The following is a 16,528-nucleotide window of genomic DNA, read 5'->3' as shown; positions in this document are numbered from 1 at the left end:
CAATTTAAACCTAGACAGTCACATCATCGCCGCCCGAACCCTGCGCAATAAAGCCAACCCGCTTTAGGTCATCAATTCCTCTTTTTTTTCCCCGGCTAAAGCCTTTGTCAGCAATTTAGGTAAAACCACATTATGCCTCTCAGATCTAATTAGGTTCATTCATCTTCCTGCGTGCGCCGCTGACAATGAGAGGGAGCACCGCGGCAGCCAGGCTCGCCGGTATTGCTTACTACAGGCGGAAATGGGGGGAGCAAGGTGCCTCCGTCGCTATAGTTAGCTACACTATCAAATGTAATTCCAGAAAGTGTGAGTGATGACGGTGTAGCACTTGAGGAAAAAAAGAAACAAAAAAAAACAAACAAAAACAAACTTGCTGCAAACTGCCAAACCAAAACTCTAAGTGTTTTCAAAGGCATCACAGCCTTCAGTGAAGATGAAAAACGAAATAGCTAGCAGCCCCTTGCAGGAGAGATTTCTAATGTTAAATTCAGTTATAATTTTACATAACTAAATCACTATGAATTTCATATTCTATTCAGTTTGCCATAATTATATAAACTTGGAAACTTTCTTATTTCCCCCAACATCTCAAAACACGCCCTGAGCGTCCTTGAGAAGTCATTTGGTTTTAGTTTCACCTGAGGCTATCACCTATCTCCTCATGGAATGATCTCTGACCCTTAATCTCCAAGAAAAAGACAAACTAATGTGTGTGTGTGTGTGTGTGTATGTGTGAGTATGTGGGCGTGACAGAATCAGACGGAGAGATAGAGAGAGAGAGAGAGAGAGAACAATAGGAGAGACAAAAGGAGTGAGAGGGAATGACAGACATAGAGCTAGCTAGAGAAAGAGACAAAAATAGGGAAGAAAGAGAGAGAGAGAGAGAGAGAGAGAGAGAGAGAGAGAGAGAGAGAGAGAGAGAGAGAGAGCATCTTTGGGAAGCTCAGAATAACAACTTGTCAAGGCATCCCCATATCACCATGCACCCCCCTGCTGCCAGTGTCTACAGCCCCAGCGTCCTCTCCCTGCTCCTGGGCTTGCCAACGCAGCCTGCCCCACCCCCCTGCGCCAGCATGGAGCATGGAGGCCGCTGTCAGTCTTGCCTGATGTTAAGATTTTAATGCATTCCTCATCCGTGCTGAGAGCTGTGTGTGCGTGGCCTGGCCCTTGACAGCGCTGACAGACACAGACACACAAACACACAAACACACACACACACACATATACACACACATACACACACACACACACACACACACACACACACACACACACACCGCAAACACACACACACACACACACACATACACACAAACATACACACACATACACACACACACACATACACACACACACAGTCCAACTGTGTTTCCTACTGTTACTTGCCAACAGGTTGCACAGCTGTGGGGTGTGTGTGTGTGTGTGTGTGTGTGTGTGTGTGTGTGTGTGTGTGTGTGTGTGTGTGTGTGTGTGTGTGTGTGTGCATATGTGTGCATGTGTGTGGATATGGGTGTGACGGGCCAACAGGCAAACAGCAGATACAAAAGATGGTTGAATGGAGTTTTGTAGTAATTGATGATTTTGCTCACAACATCCTACATGTATAAATTATATTTATATAAATATAATATTTACATACCATATGGATAGGGTGAAAAGATCAAAGTATTCTGTAACTTAGACATGTGTAGATGACAGGAGAACACGCATCTCTTGAAATTAACTTTTTTATCAATTGGTACTGAAGTAAATCAGCATACTGGCACAGTTTAACAATGTCTGTACATTACTCTCCGTTTGAGGGATTGTTTAATAGATTTCCTGAATATTCAGTCATTCTGTATCTATACAAAAGCAGTGAATGCGTCTTGATGTACAGTTAAATCATCTTCATTAAACACTTTACTGGTTTTTCATTTGTTTTACTAGTCTGTGATCCTTAAATATGAGAAATAACCCCCCCATAAATGATGACTACTAGCTGATCTTACCCTTAACTTTAACCTCAGCTCATGAGACATGCTCTCACAAGTGCTTAGGCTTTGGATTGATCAATCTCTGATGCTTATGTCTGGTTAAATCAACTTCAATAAAGATAATCAGATAAAGATAAAAGTCTTCAGTTCGCCTGTGGTATTTGGTGTCATTTTGAACCCCTGCAGATCTTGAGCTCTAATCTGAAAGATGCTCACCATGGGTTCCATCGTTGAAATGTAACATGATTCTTGACATACAAAAGTTTGACAGCATAACATTGACCACTCAGTTACTAAATTGGCCTCAACAAAATAAGTCACCAAATGGTTACGCAGGCTATGCAACTACGCTCTTCACCACAGACAGTGAACGCAATTTCCCTGTCTACAAATGGGATCATCCAGTCATTTTAATTTTGTTTGGATGGTGAAGTGAATATAGAGAGCAACTGCAGTGCCTGTTCCCGTGAGGTTTAAATGTCATGTAGCATGGTGACGTTCCACAACGCCAGCGAAAGTCCGACAAAATTTCTAACCAGCATGCATCACATCAGCGCTGCGCAGCGCCGGATTAAATCGTACAAGCCAACCAACTTCAACAGCACACACACACACACACACACACACACACACACACACACACACACACACACACACACACACACACACACACACACACACACACTCACACAAATAATATGCCGTTTCACCTGTCCCACAAAGGTCTCCTACTACTATAGCATCCCATGAGTGCATACATGCACATAACAGTTATTCTTGACTCCTCCCTTTGATGTTGGGCCATGTGCAGACTATCATTGCGTCGCACGTGTAGTTCACAGTATGTTGCCCTATGAAATTAGGGCCCCTTACGTTCACTGAGAGAAACCTTGGAAAAAATATGAAAGTTTATGAGTTTGGAACCGCACTAAAATACCCGTCTTAAAAAATACCCATTTTAAAAAACGATGAGAATCTCAAGAACCCTCAACAAGCCTAATCAATGTTTTGTCCTGAGGAGGATGCCGTGCTGTCTCCTGCATGACTAAAATTACCCAAAAATACCACTAATAAGTATTCATAAATTCCAAATCAAAAAGAATTTTTAAGTGTTCAGTCTGACAGTCCCCCCCTCCCCCCCCTCCTTAAACCTGTCCCACAGAAGTTAACATTTATTTCTGGCAATGAACCTGGCATCAAAGCCAGACATCTTGCTGGAAGCATGCGTGAGCCAAAACCAATTACTGCCCAGGCCTTGTTGCAGCCCGTGCCACTCACCCAGGTGCAGTGATGACGGAGGAAGCTCCGACCAATGGCAGCGTCCCATCATCCTTCACTGAGAACCCAGGGGACACTACACCCCTGCAGATGCACAGGCTCCAATAAAGAGTCTGCGCAGGCCTCGTTACCCAACAAAGAAAAACTGGCTATAGTGCTTGGAAAGAGATGTCTCCATAAATAGGAATAGGCAGGGTGGTAGGAGCCATTTTTGGTAGGAGCTTCACTGACAAAAAGAGGTCAACCTGCTAATGTTTGATGAGGAACAGCGTGTGTGGTGATGCTGTTAGAGGACGGCTGAGACCAGAGGAGAGACAAGCGTCCACAGAATCAACCTGTCCAGTCATACACAGCTCTTCTGCAATATTTAGCTGTGTAATTGTTGTAAATGTTACACCCAGGACGCTGCGCTCGTCTAGTGAGCGTCGTTTGGCACTGCCGTCTGTGCAAGCACGGCAATCCAGACTATTCTCATTTGTAGTTCCACGTTGGTGGAACGAACTGCCTAGTACTACCAGAGCAGGGGCGTCCCTCTCTACCTTCAAGAAGCTTTTGAAGACCCAACTCTTCAGAGAGCACCTCCCTTCCTAACTGGCACCTGACTAGCGCTTAACTTGCACTTCAGCAGTTACATTCCTGCACTTCTTTTTCCTTTTTTCTAGGTCGTTGTTTTCTAATTCTCATGTAAAGTAGTATTTATTGTTACACCATGCTTTTTATTGCTCTTAGCTTGACGGTTCTCTCCCTTGTACGTCGCTTTGGACAAAAGCGTCTGCTAAATGACTAAATGTAAATGTAAATGTAAATGTAATTCTGTAAGTATTAGTCCAGGTGCATTTCCTGATTACAATCCAATACATTTGTATTTAATTGGCTGTTGAGTTCAAATATCAACAATCTTTCACCAGAATCAAGGACATTACCTTCAAGCATAATTTATTTTCACATAACCAACTAATTACATTTATTACTGGCTCAGGTGATCTAACAATAGAAGTATTGTAGAGGTGGTAAAACATCCTGTGACAGATCCTGTTAAATAGCTAATTAAATAATGTGGATGAGTAGTGTATTTGTTAACATGGATGAGTAATTTAGTCAGGGGTTAAAGCAAAAAAAAATCCTGTGCCTGAACTTTTTTGGGTGTGTGGGAGGGGGGTCGTGTCCCGTGGCATGGACACATTCGCAGGGTCAAAAAAACAAACAAACAAACAAACAAACATTTAGAAATGAATGATTGCAGATTATGGTGAGACTTTTGAAACTGCAATCCCAAGAAAGGTCAGCAATAGTACTCCACCTCACTACAATATGGTACTAACACATGTAGCATTCACGATTTCTTTTGATATCAAGTTTTGCTGCTAAGCTTTGTCCTTGAAAGGTTACAAGATGACCTACAATCACAAGGTGACATGTTATAAGGGTATGTCAGTGGAAGAAGATTTGATTTGCAACCATTTCATTGAGGATATATGAAAAAGGACAGCGATTTACTTAAAGTGCAACAGTGAACTGTAGATAATAATGTAGTTTTATATTGCAACATTTCCATAATTACTTTGTTAATAGAGCATATATCAATAAAATAAATAACAAACAAAACATTAAAATGTTACAAGAACTGGTAACTTTAATGTTGGGAAATAAATACAAAACAGGACTTTGTCCATGTACTTGTTGGTGGCTTCGTCGACATTTAAGGAAAACATGCCGTTTTTTTAGCTTTTCCGAAATACCGTACGTCTTTTAAACTCTGGTGTTATGCCGTGTGTGTTAAAATAGCGGCATGCCGATTGGATATTGACAGTTTAGTCAAACACACGTCACACACACGGTCAGTTATTGATGCCGGTACATCAGCTGTGGATGTTGCTCCCGGTAAAGGCGTTGTGTGTTGGAGAGCTAGTTGCATATATTTGCTTTCTCGAGCACAAAGTGCAGAAGCAAGCACCTGCTTCTCTTAACTTCTTACACCAGCTACCAAAAGGCTTACTGTCCTTCCCTTCCCATCCCAAGACCCGCCCCAATCTACTTCTGATTGGCTAATAATGTTATTTTGAGAGCGGGAGAGTTGTGCTCCTTTCATTTCATTGGCAGACGAACTCATAAACTCGAAAGTGATGGTGATGATATCGAGACGTGTTTAAAAAAAAAATAAAAAATTATAAAATATTTGTTTTCGCAGCCAAACGCCGCACGCCGGAAATCCGGCACGGTGCCGGAATACTTTAATCCCTGTTTAGTAGTTAACATAAATATAGCGTAAACTTCAGCATTCGTTGTTGTTCGACTTCTCACTCCATAGTGGAGAATAGGCCATCGATAGCAAGTTTCCAACGGATTCGGTATCCACTTGATCTCGATGTTTCAGTACTCAAGTAAATTCACTGAATGCAGCATTTACCTTTACTTACAGATTATGAACTGATGGATATGGTGTCTTCATATTAATCATGCATTGGCTACTTGGGGGAACTCTAAATTATAACGTTGCCAGGGGTAGAATACAGGATGAACAAGCGCCTGACAATGTTGACCTGTTGAATACTGTAATCTTCCTAAATTCATTAAAGAACAGCTGTGATCCTAAGTACACCCCCTGGGATTCTGAGTGCTAAGAGGCACAACATGCCAGTGGAAATCAAATAGCCTCTAATTTCAATTACTTTGATTCGACACTCGAGCATTTTATTTTATCAGAAATGGAAGGCTGAGGGCTCTGCTGAAGATATTCGTTAGCTTGTGGAACGCACACACACACACACACCACTTATTATACCCCTAGCATTGCGATACGGAATGAAAGCGCAGGAGGTAACTGATACCTACTGTGTAGGCATGCCCTGTGGACAGGTGAGTCACTCAGTCTCTCAAAATGCCCCTATGATGGAGAGAATCAACCTCCACAGGTTTCAAACCCTTATTGAACCTCATATTATCCTGCATTCATCATGAGCAAGTCTTTGAAATTCCTCAGAATTGTTATCTTTATCTTTCATGGAACACCGCAAATTTGCATTAGGGAAACCTTTTAGAAAAAATAGAATTTCTCTGTTGACATACAGTATCTAGCCTTCTAATCACCTTGTAATCCATGCTCAAAATGTGTTATTATTCCCTAATGTTTCTTTTTTTTAAATGACAAAAAATATTAAAAAATTGTCTTTATGTATCATGGCAATGGCTGATGCGGTCATTCATTATGGTCGGTCGTTATCCCACTCTACTACCGCTATCGTTCATGAATTTGTTGTGTGACCATTTGCACACTGTGGGGGGGGGAAGGACCCTGTCTTTCTCTTCATCTTAAATCCCTTGACTCGGCTTGAATCTGATGGTTTCTGGTCCACCTACAGAGAGATCCAGGGGCGTAAGACACAATTCAGTCAGAGATATGTGGAGGCTTCCAGAGGGTCAAGCCTCTTCAACACACTCTAATGGGAATTTATTTTCCCTCAATCACATATGAGCCACGCCAACCACCAATCTAGGTGTTATCATCAAGATGTGAAGACAGGTGCGAGAGAGGGATCACGACTTCAAATCATGACTTCGAATGAGTCTCTTAAGTGTGCCAATATTGACAGCTATTGGCCACGGCAGAAAACTGAATTGAGTCAAAGCAATATGATCCACCTGCTTGGGGTTAATTCGATAAAGAACCTGTGGATTTATACCCAAAATAACAACCTCAATATTGGTAACGCCGGTTATAACGATCTTGGTTTGATAGATTGTGGAGTGAGCTTTTGTGTATATCGCCGATTGTATTCCACGACTTGAAATAAACTAGCAGGCATCACATCAGCGTAAATCTCCAAGTTGAGGGCCCCTCGCCCAGCCAGAGAGAGCCACCGTAACTGCACCCTAATCGTGGCCCCGCACACAAACTTCCATCACCAACACCCGTGGGTTTAATAAATCAATTATGAACAGGCGGCCGCGTGGCGTCTGGGCCGGTAAGATGATGCGCCTTTAACTACTCATATAAATTCATAAGCATGCTCCCAATCCTGCCAGCCCTTTAAGGATGAAGGCCCCTGAGTACAGGGGTGGAAGGAACATGAGAGACGTGTTCGTTTTTCTCTTCTTTTTTTTCCTGACGTATTCTGACATCCCTTTAATCTGACTGCCCATTAATGGCCGGATGCCAATGCCCTGATTAACATGGATGAGGTTCCTTAACAGCTCGAATTAGGACTGTTCGCGCACATACATACGCTCACACACATTCTGTCTGTCTCTCACTAACATACCCACACACACACACAAACACACACTCAGTCACTTACATCCACAGAGTGCATACCTATCACCAATGAACCACCAAGGACCATTATCACATATATAAGTCATCTTTATGAGTGAAATAAACTCTCTTAGGGTTAAGCATGCACTTTTTAAATTCATATCATATTAAGAGTCACAAGCTCTCAAATAACCATCTTTGAAGTCGGTTAATTCCCAGATTCAGAAATATGATGATAATAAAACCAAATGCTTTATTGAAATATAATGAGAGTGAGACAGTGAGAAATGGAGAGAGAGAGAGAGAGAGACAGTGAGAATGTTTTTTTAATCAAACCCAAACGTTGAGCTGGAGACACTGCAGTAGATGCAAATGTCTCCCTTCAGGTAAAGCTAATCCAGTGCACTGAATAACCCTGAAAGAGGGAGGAGGAAGAGGAAAATAAGGAGAAAAAGAAGAGGAAGAAGAAGAGTGTTATGAATCACAGCCCTCCTCCCCCGGAATCCTCCTCCTGTCTTCATATGGCAGCCTCGTGATTTATTAACAAACATCAGATTTAGAAAAAAGGATCGAGTTAAACATCAGATTCAGCTAAAGGATCGAGTGAAACACCAGATTCAGCTAAAGGATCGAGTGAAACACCAGATTCAGCTAAAGGATCGAGTGAAACACCAGATTCAGCTAAAGGATCGAGTGAAAGGCTAACGGAAAGTTTCATAAGGTAGCAGAGTTGCACACAATAACAACGTTTTATACATGATGGGTGCTAACTGTCAGAAACCATGAGAGAATCAGTTTTACAACACCCCCCTTCTCCTTCTCCTTCATCCACCAATCCCCCTCAGCTCAGCACTCCAAGACCCTCCGTTGCACGTAGACGCTGATGAGGCTATGAACGACGGTGGCCTTTCCACACACATGTTGCTCCATATTAACATACCAAATGAGCTCTGTTAATTGTCACTCGAGCCAGGAGAGGTACTCACTTTGAAAAGGGCACGAGGCAGCGGCAAGAGATAGGAGGAGATACGGAGCGGCAACATAGGCAAAAATAAAGGGCGAGTGCTGTGCTACGCTCCACTCCACCAATGGATGGAAAAGTTTAAGAGGCAGAGTGGGATATCTCGAGCACTTTTTTTTTGGGGGGGGGGGGGTCTTTGAAATGTATTTATTGGCTCTGAGAGCCTGGCGAGCTCGTCTCAGGGCCTTGGGGCGCTCGAAGCGACAGTGTTGTAATTTGGGTGGCAGAGAGAGTGAAGCTATACAGTCATTAATGCTCCAACTCCAGGCGGCTATTCTTAAGTCATTTTTTGACGCCAGGTGGCAATGACTCCTCAGAACTCATGACAAAATGTGTTCACCATCACCAAGGACCGTTTTGATGACCGTGACTAGGCAAAGCTCTACTGTATCACTAGAAGAAAAGAGAATCCGTAAAACTACAGTGCTACAGTACTACCGTACATTACTTAAACGACCTCTCAAGCTCCATTATACTATAAAAGTAAAATGAATTATAAACAAATAAATCAAAACAACGGCTTCACATTCATTCACTTTAGACCATTTTTCCTTGTGGTTCTCCAGTCTCTTTTAAAGTCATGATACTCAGTCTCAGTCTGAATCTACTCAGTCATGATCTGCTATGCTGTTAGTGCATGAAAATGTTTTTAATGTGGGATATATTGAATGAGGTCTGGGCATCATTAAATATGATAAACCAATAATCCGAAAGTTTTGAATGGTAGTTCAGTCAATGTTAACACCACCATTGATGTGTTTCATCGCAATACAGTCCTATAATTATAGCAGTTTACAGCTCAGAAAACACATTTAAGTGTATAATACCTCTTTAAGGAAAAAGATAGGGCAATCAAACCCTCCAGCAAATGTAAAGACTGCGTTGCCTTGCCTCTAATAAATGGATGGATGGCTGAATGAAGATATTTCTGTTGCCATTTTCGACATTTCTGTTTTGTATTAAATTAATTTTAAGCAATTTTAGCATAACAGCTCCACTTAACTAGCAAGCCTTGAATGGTAACGTTAATACTGGTAGCTCGTAATAATAGAGAGGGAAATGTGCCTAAAGGCCTACTCATGTGTTCTGGTACTTCATTGCATTTAACATTATATTTTGGGTTATACAGTATTTCTTCCAGTAGGCTCTGGCTACTGAGGTGAATGAGGGTATTGGTAAATAGCAAGCCGTGCAGCTCAATGAAAAAGCCTGAGATGATTGAAGCAGATTGATCATGTTTATCTGGGCACGGAAGAGATGCCATTTAGGGGCAAAAAGAGAGGGGTAATTAAGTATAACAGTATACCAAAAGTATATGAATGTGGGTTTAAATTGTAACAATTGGGCATTAATTGTGTAAAGGTTTAGCACCCTCGCCCTCCTCTGTAAGTATGCCTTTAATTCCACAGCGACCTCTCCCCCCCAACCCACCTCCACCACACCCACCTTCCTACCTCCCCTACTTTTACCAACACTGACACACATAGCAAAGTCAATTTTACAAACGGTAACCTTGGTTCCAATAAAGAGATCCATCCTCATACATCCTATGATGCTTTTGATGAAAAAAGACTCCTCCAAGGCCTATGAATAGCATATGCTGAATATGAAGATCCTTATGCTGCCCATTGACAACCACCTCTCTTATGAGGCGTACTGTGTGAATGGACAGAGCAATTCAATAAGTAGGGAAGCAGATGCTAATTGTAGGCTGGCTGTCAAGCAACTCTTTCTATAGCAAGAAACACCACCACCACCATCTGTCCAACTGTCACAGAGTACACCATCTCTCTCGCATATTCACAAAGTTTCAAAACCCTTAGCTACCATTTCCACAAGCCACTGCAGCAGTCTGTCAGATACCCTTCCACACACAACACACACACACAAATGCACACACACACACACACACACACACACACACATACAGACACACGCACGCACACACACACACACACACACACACACACACACACACACACACACAAACACAAATGCTCTTGCAAACACATACACATAAACATGCACTCATGTGCCCTTACACCCACACAGCTACACAGGTTGCGTTTGTGAAAGTGCAAATTATGACACGCTAATATCATCACACGCTGTTCAATTCCTTACAAGTGCCCGATGCCGAAAAAATCCTGTCAAGGACAACAACACAGTTGTCAAGCATTTCTCACTCCCAATTCCCCTTACACTGACAAAGCCTTCCACAATAGTGCACCTCCACAATGGCACACACACACACACACACATACACACACAAACACACACATCAAAGGGAGCCAGAAAATCCTTGAGAGGGAGGCCAGATTTCTGAGCTCCACACAAAAATGTCATACCTAACCCACTGAAACACTGACAAAGGAGAGGGAATGCCTGGGTTTGGTATGCGGAATGGGCTTCTGGAATCAGCATCTCAGAGTTAAATCAATCATCCGGCACCCGTATGAATCAGGCATAGTGACGTCAGTACACACACAAGAGGCTTGGGGAATCTGCCGCCTGAGAGGCACAAGAATGTTGGTAAGGGTTTCTCATTAGTGGTGAATGTGTGCAGGGGTCAAAGGTTAATCCCGGATCAATGTATGCAGTGGTATAATTAGGCGAGCGATGAGGAGACTACTGATGACTCCTTCGTGTGGAGACAGGAGACTCATGCGGATGGTCACTAAGGTAGGGAGTGAAGAGTGAGTTCTAGCAAGTGCAGACAGTTCATTAAGGAAAATTGCTATGGATTTGGTTTTAGATTAGGTAATGCAAAGTTATGGAAATACTGTTACGTACAGCTGCTGGTGTGTGTGTGTGCGTGTGTGTGTGTGTGTTTGCGTGTGTGTGTGTGTGCGGGTGTGTGTGTGTGTGTGCATGTGCGTGCAGGGTGTGGGTGTCAATGAGGTGTTTTGGCCTAAACAGGATTGCCAAGAGAAGCTGTAAAGCCTAGTCTACGTGGTACAATAACCACTCTACACTCTACTATACTACACAACACTACACTACACTACACTACACAACAGTTTCTAAATTGATCTGACTGTGTATCAATTTACCTGACAGCAACCACTTCCTACATGCTCCTCCACAATTCAAACGAAAACAACAAAAACAAAACACAGAAGACAGAAATCAATAAACCTCTCAGCAGGAATGTCGTATGTTCTTTCCTTAGAAGGTAACAGCTAAACAGAATCCCACAACTAACAGCAAAAAGCTGGACGAGAAAAGTACAACTAAAAAGAACAGCAAACGGTGGAGAGGGGGATGAGTCCACATGCGTCAGACAGGGGCTGGGGGTGGACTAGTGCTCTGCTGATAGAACCATGATGAGGCCCAACATTTCCAGGCATCTTGTCATTGATTAGAAGCTGAACTCCTGTGTCTGTGGTCTATCAAGGCTCTGGGACCGGTAATCAATTCTCTAATGCTGTTTGATCCCATTTTGCGCAGTACTTATCCACTCCGCAACAGCCGCACACACACACACACACACACACACACACACACACACACATACACACACACACACACACACACACACACACACACACACACACACACACACACACACAGGGTCTGTTCCCCTCAAACAGTCCCCTCCTCAGCCCACCCATAGCAGAATAATAAAAGTAATTTATCTAATGCCATTAGATGATACTGACCCATCATTACCAATGCGATAAGTGAATCTGCATCTTTGTGTGTGTTTGTGTGCAATGAAAGCGTGCTTGTGTATGAATGTGTGTTAACAGGTGCATGGCTCACAGGCACTATTAGAGGGATTGTGTGTGTGTGTGTGTGTGTGTGTGTGTGTGTGTGTGTGTGTGTGTGTGTGTGTGTGTGTGTGTGTGTGTGTGTGTGTGTGTGTGTGTGTGTGTAGAGGGGAGGAGGGGTTGGCTTTCCTGACTATCTCCCTGTAGCGAGCCTTAACTCTGGCCACTGTAACTGGAGCCATGTCTAATCAGATGAACACTGTGCCAAATGTACAGCTCTGGTACAGCGATGAGTCCTGTTTATCTCCACAGACATTTCTTCTCATGCGCGGTGATGCATCCTGAAATCAGGTTAGTGTATCAGTGCGCTGCACTGCACTGCGCTGGCTGCAACATGAAGCTTTATTATTCATATCACCAGTGTATGCCTACGACTAATGATATAAAATATCATATCTAGTTCTTTTAAAAGCCATTCTCTGATGACTCTTTGATTTATTTATGGCTCCTATAACCTCGGTATGGAAGCATGGCAGTATTTACTACCAGGCAGAAAGTTAAAGGTGCAGTACACGATTTTGATCCCATACAGTTCTTGTCAAAGGCAGCGAATTGCTCCTCACAGCCCTCATGAGAACTAAGCATCGTGGCTCGGACCGAGCCATAAACAATACCAGCCAATCAACACAGTGCTTCAGGAGCACAGAAGGGAGGGGTGTCATTTAAATGGCTGTTGAGCTCAAATATCAAACTTCTGCAAAACTGAACTGCACCGTTGACTGCATCTTTAAACTGACTATTGTTGTCACTCCAATTTGTTCAGTCCTACTTTGACTGTGTTTTTTTTTTACTCTTGAACTCAGCCTACGAGTGAACTTGATGTAAGATGGATGGGTTTTCAAAAAATATGAAAGTTTATAGGCAGAACTATTTCTATAGTTCAGACTCCACATGTGACCACGTATCTAGCAAAATGTCACCGGAGTAGATTAAGCAAGCTAGCAAGATAACTCATTTCACCCATGAACTAGCAGGCGATCTATCCTCTTAGCTGCTTATTAATAATAAAAAAAAAAATTGTATCTTCAACCCTTCAGAGGGGGAGTTTTGAGCATTCTAATAAAATAATGCATTCGTCAACAATGTAAGATTCTAAAATTCCAAGTTATATTTGATGGACCCCGATATTCTTTAGAACGTTCATTCTACAACATTCTAAACACACAGATGAGACGTAGCCTGGTGAGGCCCGAATCTGGAGTGGATCTGGCCCTGATTCAATGAAGATCCCGGTGGATCCACGTCAGATTAGGATTGGTTTCCGGGCCAGAGGCCCTGCAGATGACTCCGTACCACAGGACAGGTGTATCCTGAGTGCAGTGTACCACCATGGCAACAGGGTAAAGCGAGTGTTCAGATGATTGTCTCTCATCATTATTTAATGATGGTAGTTGTTTAACGATCGGGAAGCCCACCCCAGGGGCCATAGCCAGAGCAGGCCCAGTCCTGTGCCTGCCCTCTGTAAACCACCTTGTGTACACTTGATTTTGTTTCAGTGGGTGTGATCACTTTCAATGTTGTTTGATCTTTCTCCGTCTACCTCTGTATTAGTATTTTGATATGCGTATGTGTGTTTGTGTTCCTGTATGCGCGCATGTGTATGTGTTCATTTAAGCACGCACATGTGTGTGTGCTTGTGTGTCTGTGTGTGGGAGCTGTGTAGGAGGTTTGGCTTTCCTGAAAAGCTTGAAATATGCTTGCTGAATCACGGTTCCCCAGCTTGAACTTGTGTCTGTGTGCGTCTGTGTGTGTGCGTGTGTGTATGTGTGTGTGCGTGTGTGTATGTGTGTGTATGTGTGTGTATGACTCCATGGCAAACTCACTTGGGTGTCTTCATGTCGTCGATGCGGTTGCCTAACTGGAACTCGTGCGACTTGCTGCGGTGCAGCGTGGTGAAGCCGGGCAGCAAGTGTATGAGCTTGCGGCTGGACGGCGGCGTCACCGGCGCCTTCATCCCCTTGTTCCGCCGCCGTATGGGCGGGGTGCCCGGTGGCGTCATGGTGTTGACAACCAACGGCGTCCGCGGGGGAGTGTGGGCAAAGTGCCGCTGACGAGGCGACGGGGGCAGCGAGCGGTAGCCTGAGTCCAGGGACGGGAGGAGGCCCGCATGGGCATCCACTGTCAGCCAGTCGGCCTGGGAGGAGGGTGGCAGGGCGGGCGCCAGGGCCTGGGGGCTCTGGCACAGGTGCTGGTGCTGGTTGTATTTGGACTGAACCTTGGGGCTCTGGGAGAGCTGCAGCCGGATCCATTGGCTGGGCTCAGGCTGGCACGCCGGGTTGTTCTCCTTCCCGGACTCGCTGGTGGGCCACTGGATGGAACAATCCTGCTTGGCCAGGCTGCCACCTGGACGTGGAGGGAGCGGAGGAGAGGAAAGGAGGAGGAGGAGAGGAGAGGAGCAGAGAGCAGACGGGAGGAGGGGAGAAGAGAGAAGAGGAGTGGTGAATGGATGTCAGGAGAAAAGGCAGGAGGAGAGGAAAGGAGAAGAGAGAAGAGGTGCAGAAAAAAGAGGAGAGGAGAGATGAAGGGCAGAGTAGCAGGAACACAATAAGCGAAGATGGACTGAGCACTGTATCAGCACTGATCGTATCAGTCGTAGCAGAGAAAGGAGGGGATGGTGAAGAGGAGGATGAATCAGGAACAGCCATGCAGTGAATGACATGTACATAAAACTTGGGGCCCAACTTCATACTAAGTTTTCTTAGAGTACTAAATACTTATATAATTGAAAGTGTACTCAATTAAGTACAATAGAACTAGAATAGAACAGAATTAATTACATTGTAAGTATAGTATGTATGTTTAATATTAGCATAAATTGTTCCATGATGTACTTGTGATGATAACGTGTTAATAACATGTGCTAATGTGTGCTTGAGAAAAACTTACGTAAGGTCACTGTGAGAAGGACACATAATATAAAGTGGGCCCGAGCTTTGCTCAGTGACATTTCCAGCTCTTCTGGTGCTTTGAGGCAAATGCTTATATGGCACCACCCTCCATTAAAAAGCACTGTCATGGGGGTGGGGGAGACCCTGACTAGACTTTGTCACCAAAAGGCGATTTCTAATGTCCCCCTAGAGCGAGAGCTGCCACTACCTTCACTGAACAAAGCTATGACGACAACAAACCGTCTGATCGGACATGAGATGAATTGAAAGCTGAAGCAAAATAGATTGAGGGCAATGTGTGTCGTCACCAGGCTATGACACATATATTATAGCAACTAAATAAATATACGGCAAAGAACATTCTAGATCAGAAGTACTTTACCTCCATTAGTATGCAATTTGTCATCCTCGAGTTGTTCTTTGGGAGAAAAAAATTAAGCACACATTTACGTCTTTGCCATGAATAAAAACAGCAGATAAAGTAGGCTGCCCCTTTCAAAGATGCCTCCATTTCAAAAATGAAGGCACCATCTCACTCAGAGGGGAAGGTTAATGAACGTCTTACAGATGGACCCCATTCATTATGAGCTTAATGATGCTGAGTTTGTTTTGTTACTGACTCACTAATAGTGGTTCTTTAAACCCCCCCCCCCCTTTTTTTAAACATCTCTCTCACACTCAAAAAAATTATCTTTCATGCAGTTCCCTTGTCTCTAATGCATACACTGTCCCTGCATCCTCTGAGCCACTCTTATCTTACACAAACAGCCTGCTACATCGAGCCCTGTGTGATCTCCCTCTCAATTAGTGTGTCACCCTTTGTCCATTTCAAAAGACCAGGCCCTGGTTGCTTTTAGCACAAACAGAGCACTCACAACAAAGGCTTAGATGAATTTTGGAAAATGTTGATGTGAAAGAAAAACATAACCAGAAAGGGTAGGAGAACTTCACATGTTTTTTTGTTGTTTTTTTTCCCCCAAGGTTCTACGGGGCTGTATTAAACGGAACATATGGGAAGATACAACTCTGAGGCCGAGACTTTGATATAACAATCTGGAATCGCAAGTTGTGTTTCAAATGAACACATCAGGCAGGACGCCTCAGATTCGGCTGGAACTGTACCGTTTCTACCACACCTCTTATGTAATGCATTGTCACAAAACAGTTCCATGTCAAAGTGCTGGAGTTGTTCGGGGACACGCCACACTGAAAGGGCAAGGGTGATATGACAGGAGGCGAATTAAACTCCCTGGTGCCTCCATCTCCCAGGAAAAAACATTCATACATCGCCTTGGCAGGCCTAAGATGGGGGTGGGCACAACATGGGAGTTTCCTTAGGC

The 16,528-nt window shown here is 43.7% G+C and overlaps 1 protein-coding gene across 1 annotated transcript in view; it reads right to left on the bottom strand.

Annotated features, from left to right (window-relative positions):
* The window catches only part of ksr2 (kinase suppressor of ras 2), a 66,992-nt gene that overhangs the window by 34,645 nt on the left and 15,819 nt on the right, over positions 1-16,528 (bottom strand). Inside the window, exons 4-5 of the mRNA XM_031570758.1 lie at positions 15,571-15,606; positions 14,124-14,643 (exon numbers count right to left, since the gene is read on the bottom strand). Of these exons, the coding sequence (XP_031426618.1) occupies positions 14,124-14,643; positions 15,571-15,606 (556 nt within the window). The remainder of the gene's footprint in view (positions 1-14,123; positions 14,644-15,570; positions 15,607-16,528) is intronic.

Source organism: Clupea harengus, chromosome 7, assembly GCF_900700415.2.
Source record: "Clupea harengus chromosome 7, Ch_v2.0.2, whole genome shotgun sequence".
Taxonomy (NCBI): domain Eukaryota; kingdom Metazoa; phylum Chordata; class Actinopteri; order Clupeiformes; family Clupeidae; genus Clupea; species Clupea harengus.
The sequence above is the reverse complement of the archived record's forward strand: the minus strand, read 5'-3'. Positions and strand labels throughout refer to the sequence as shown.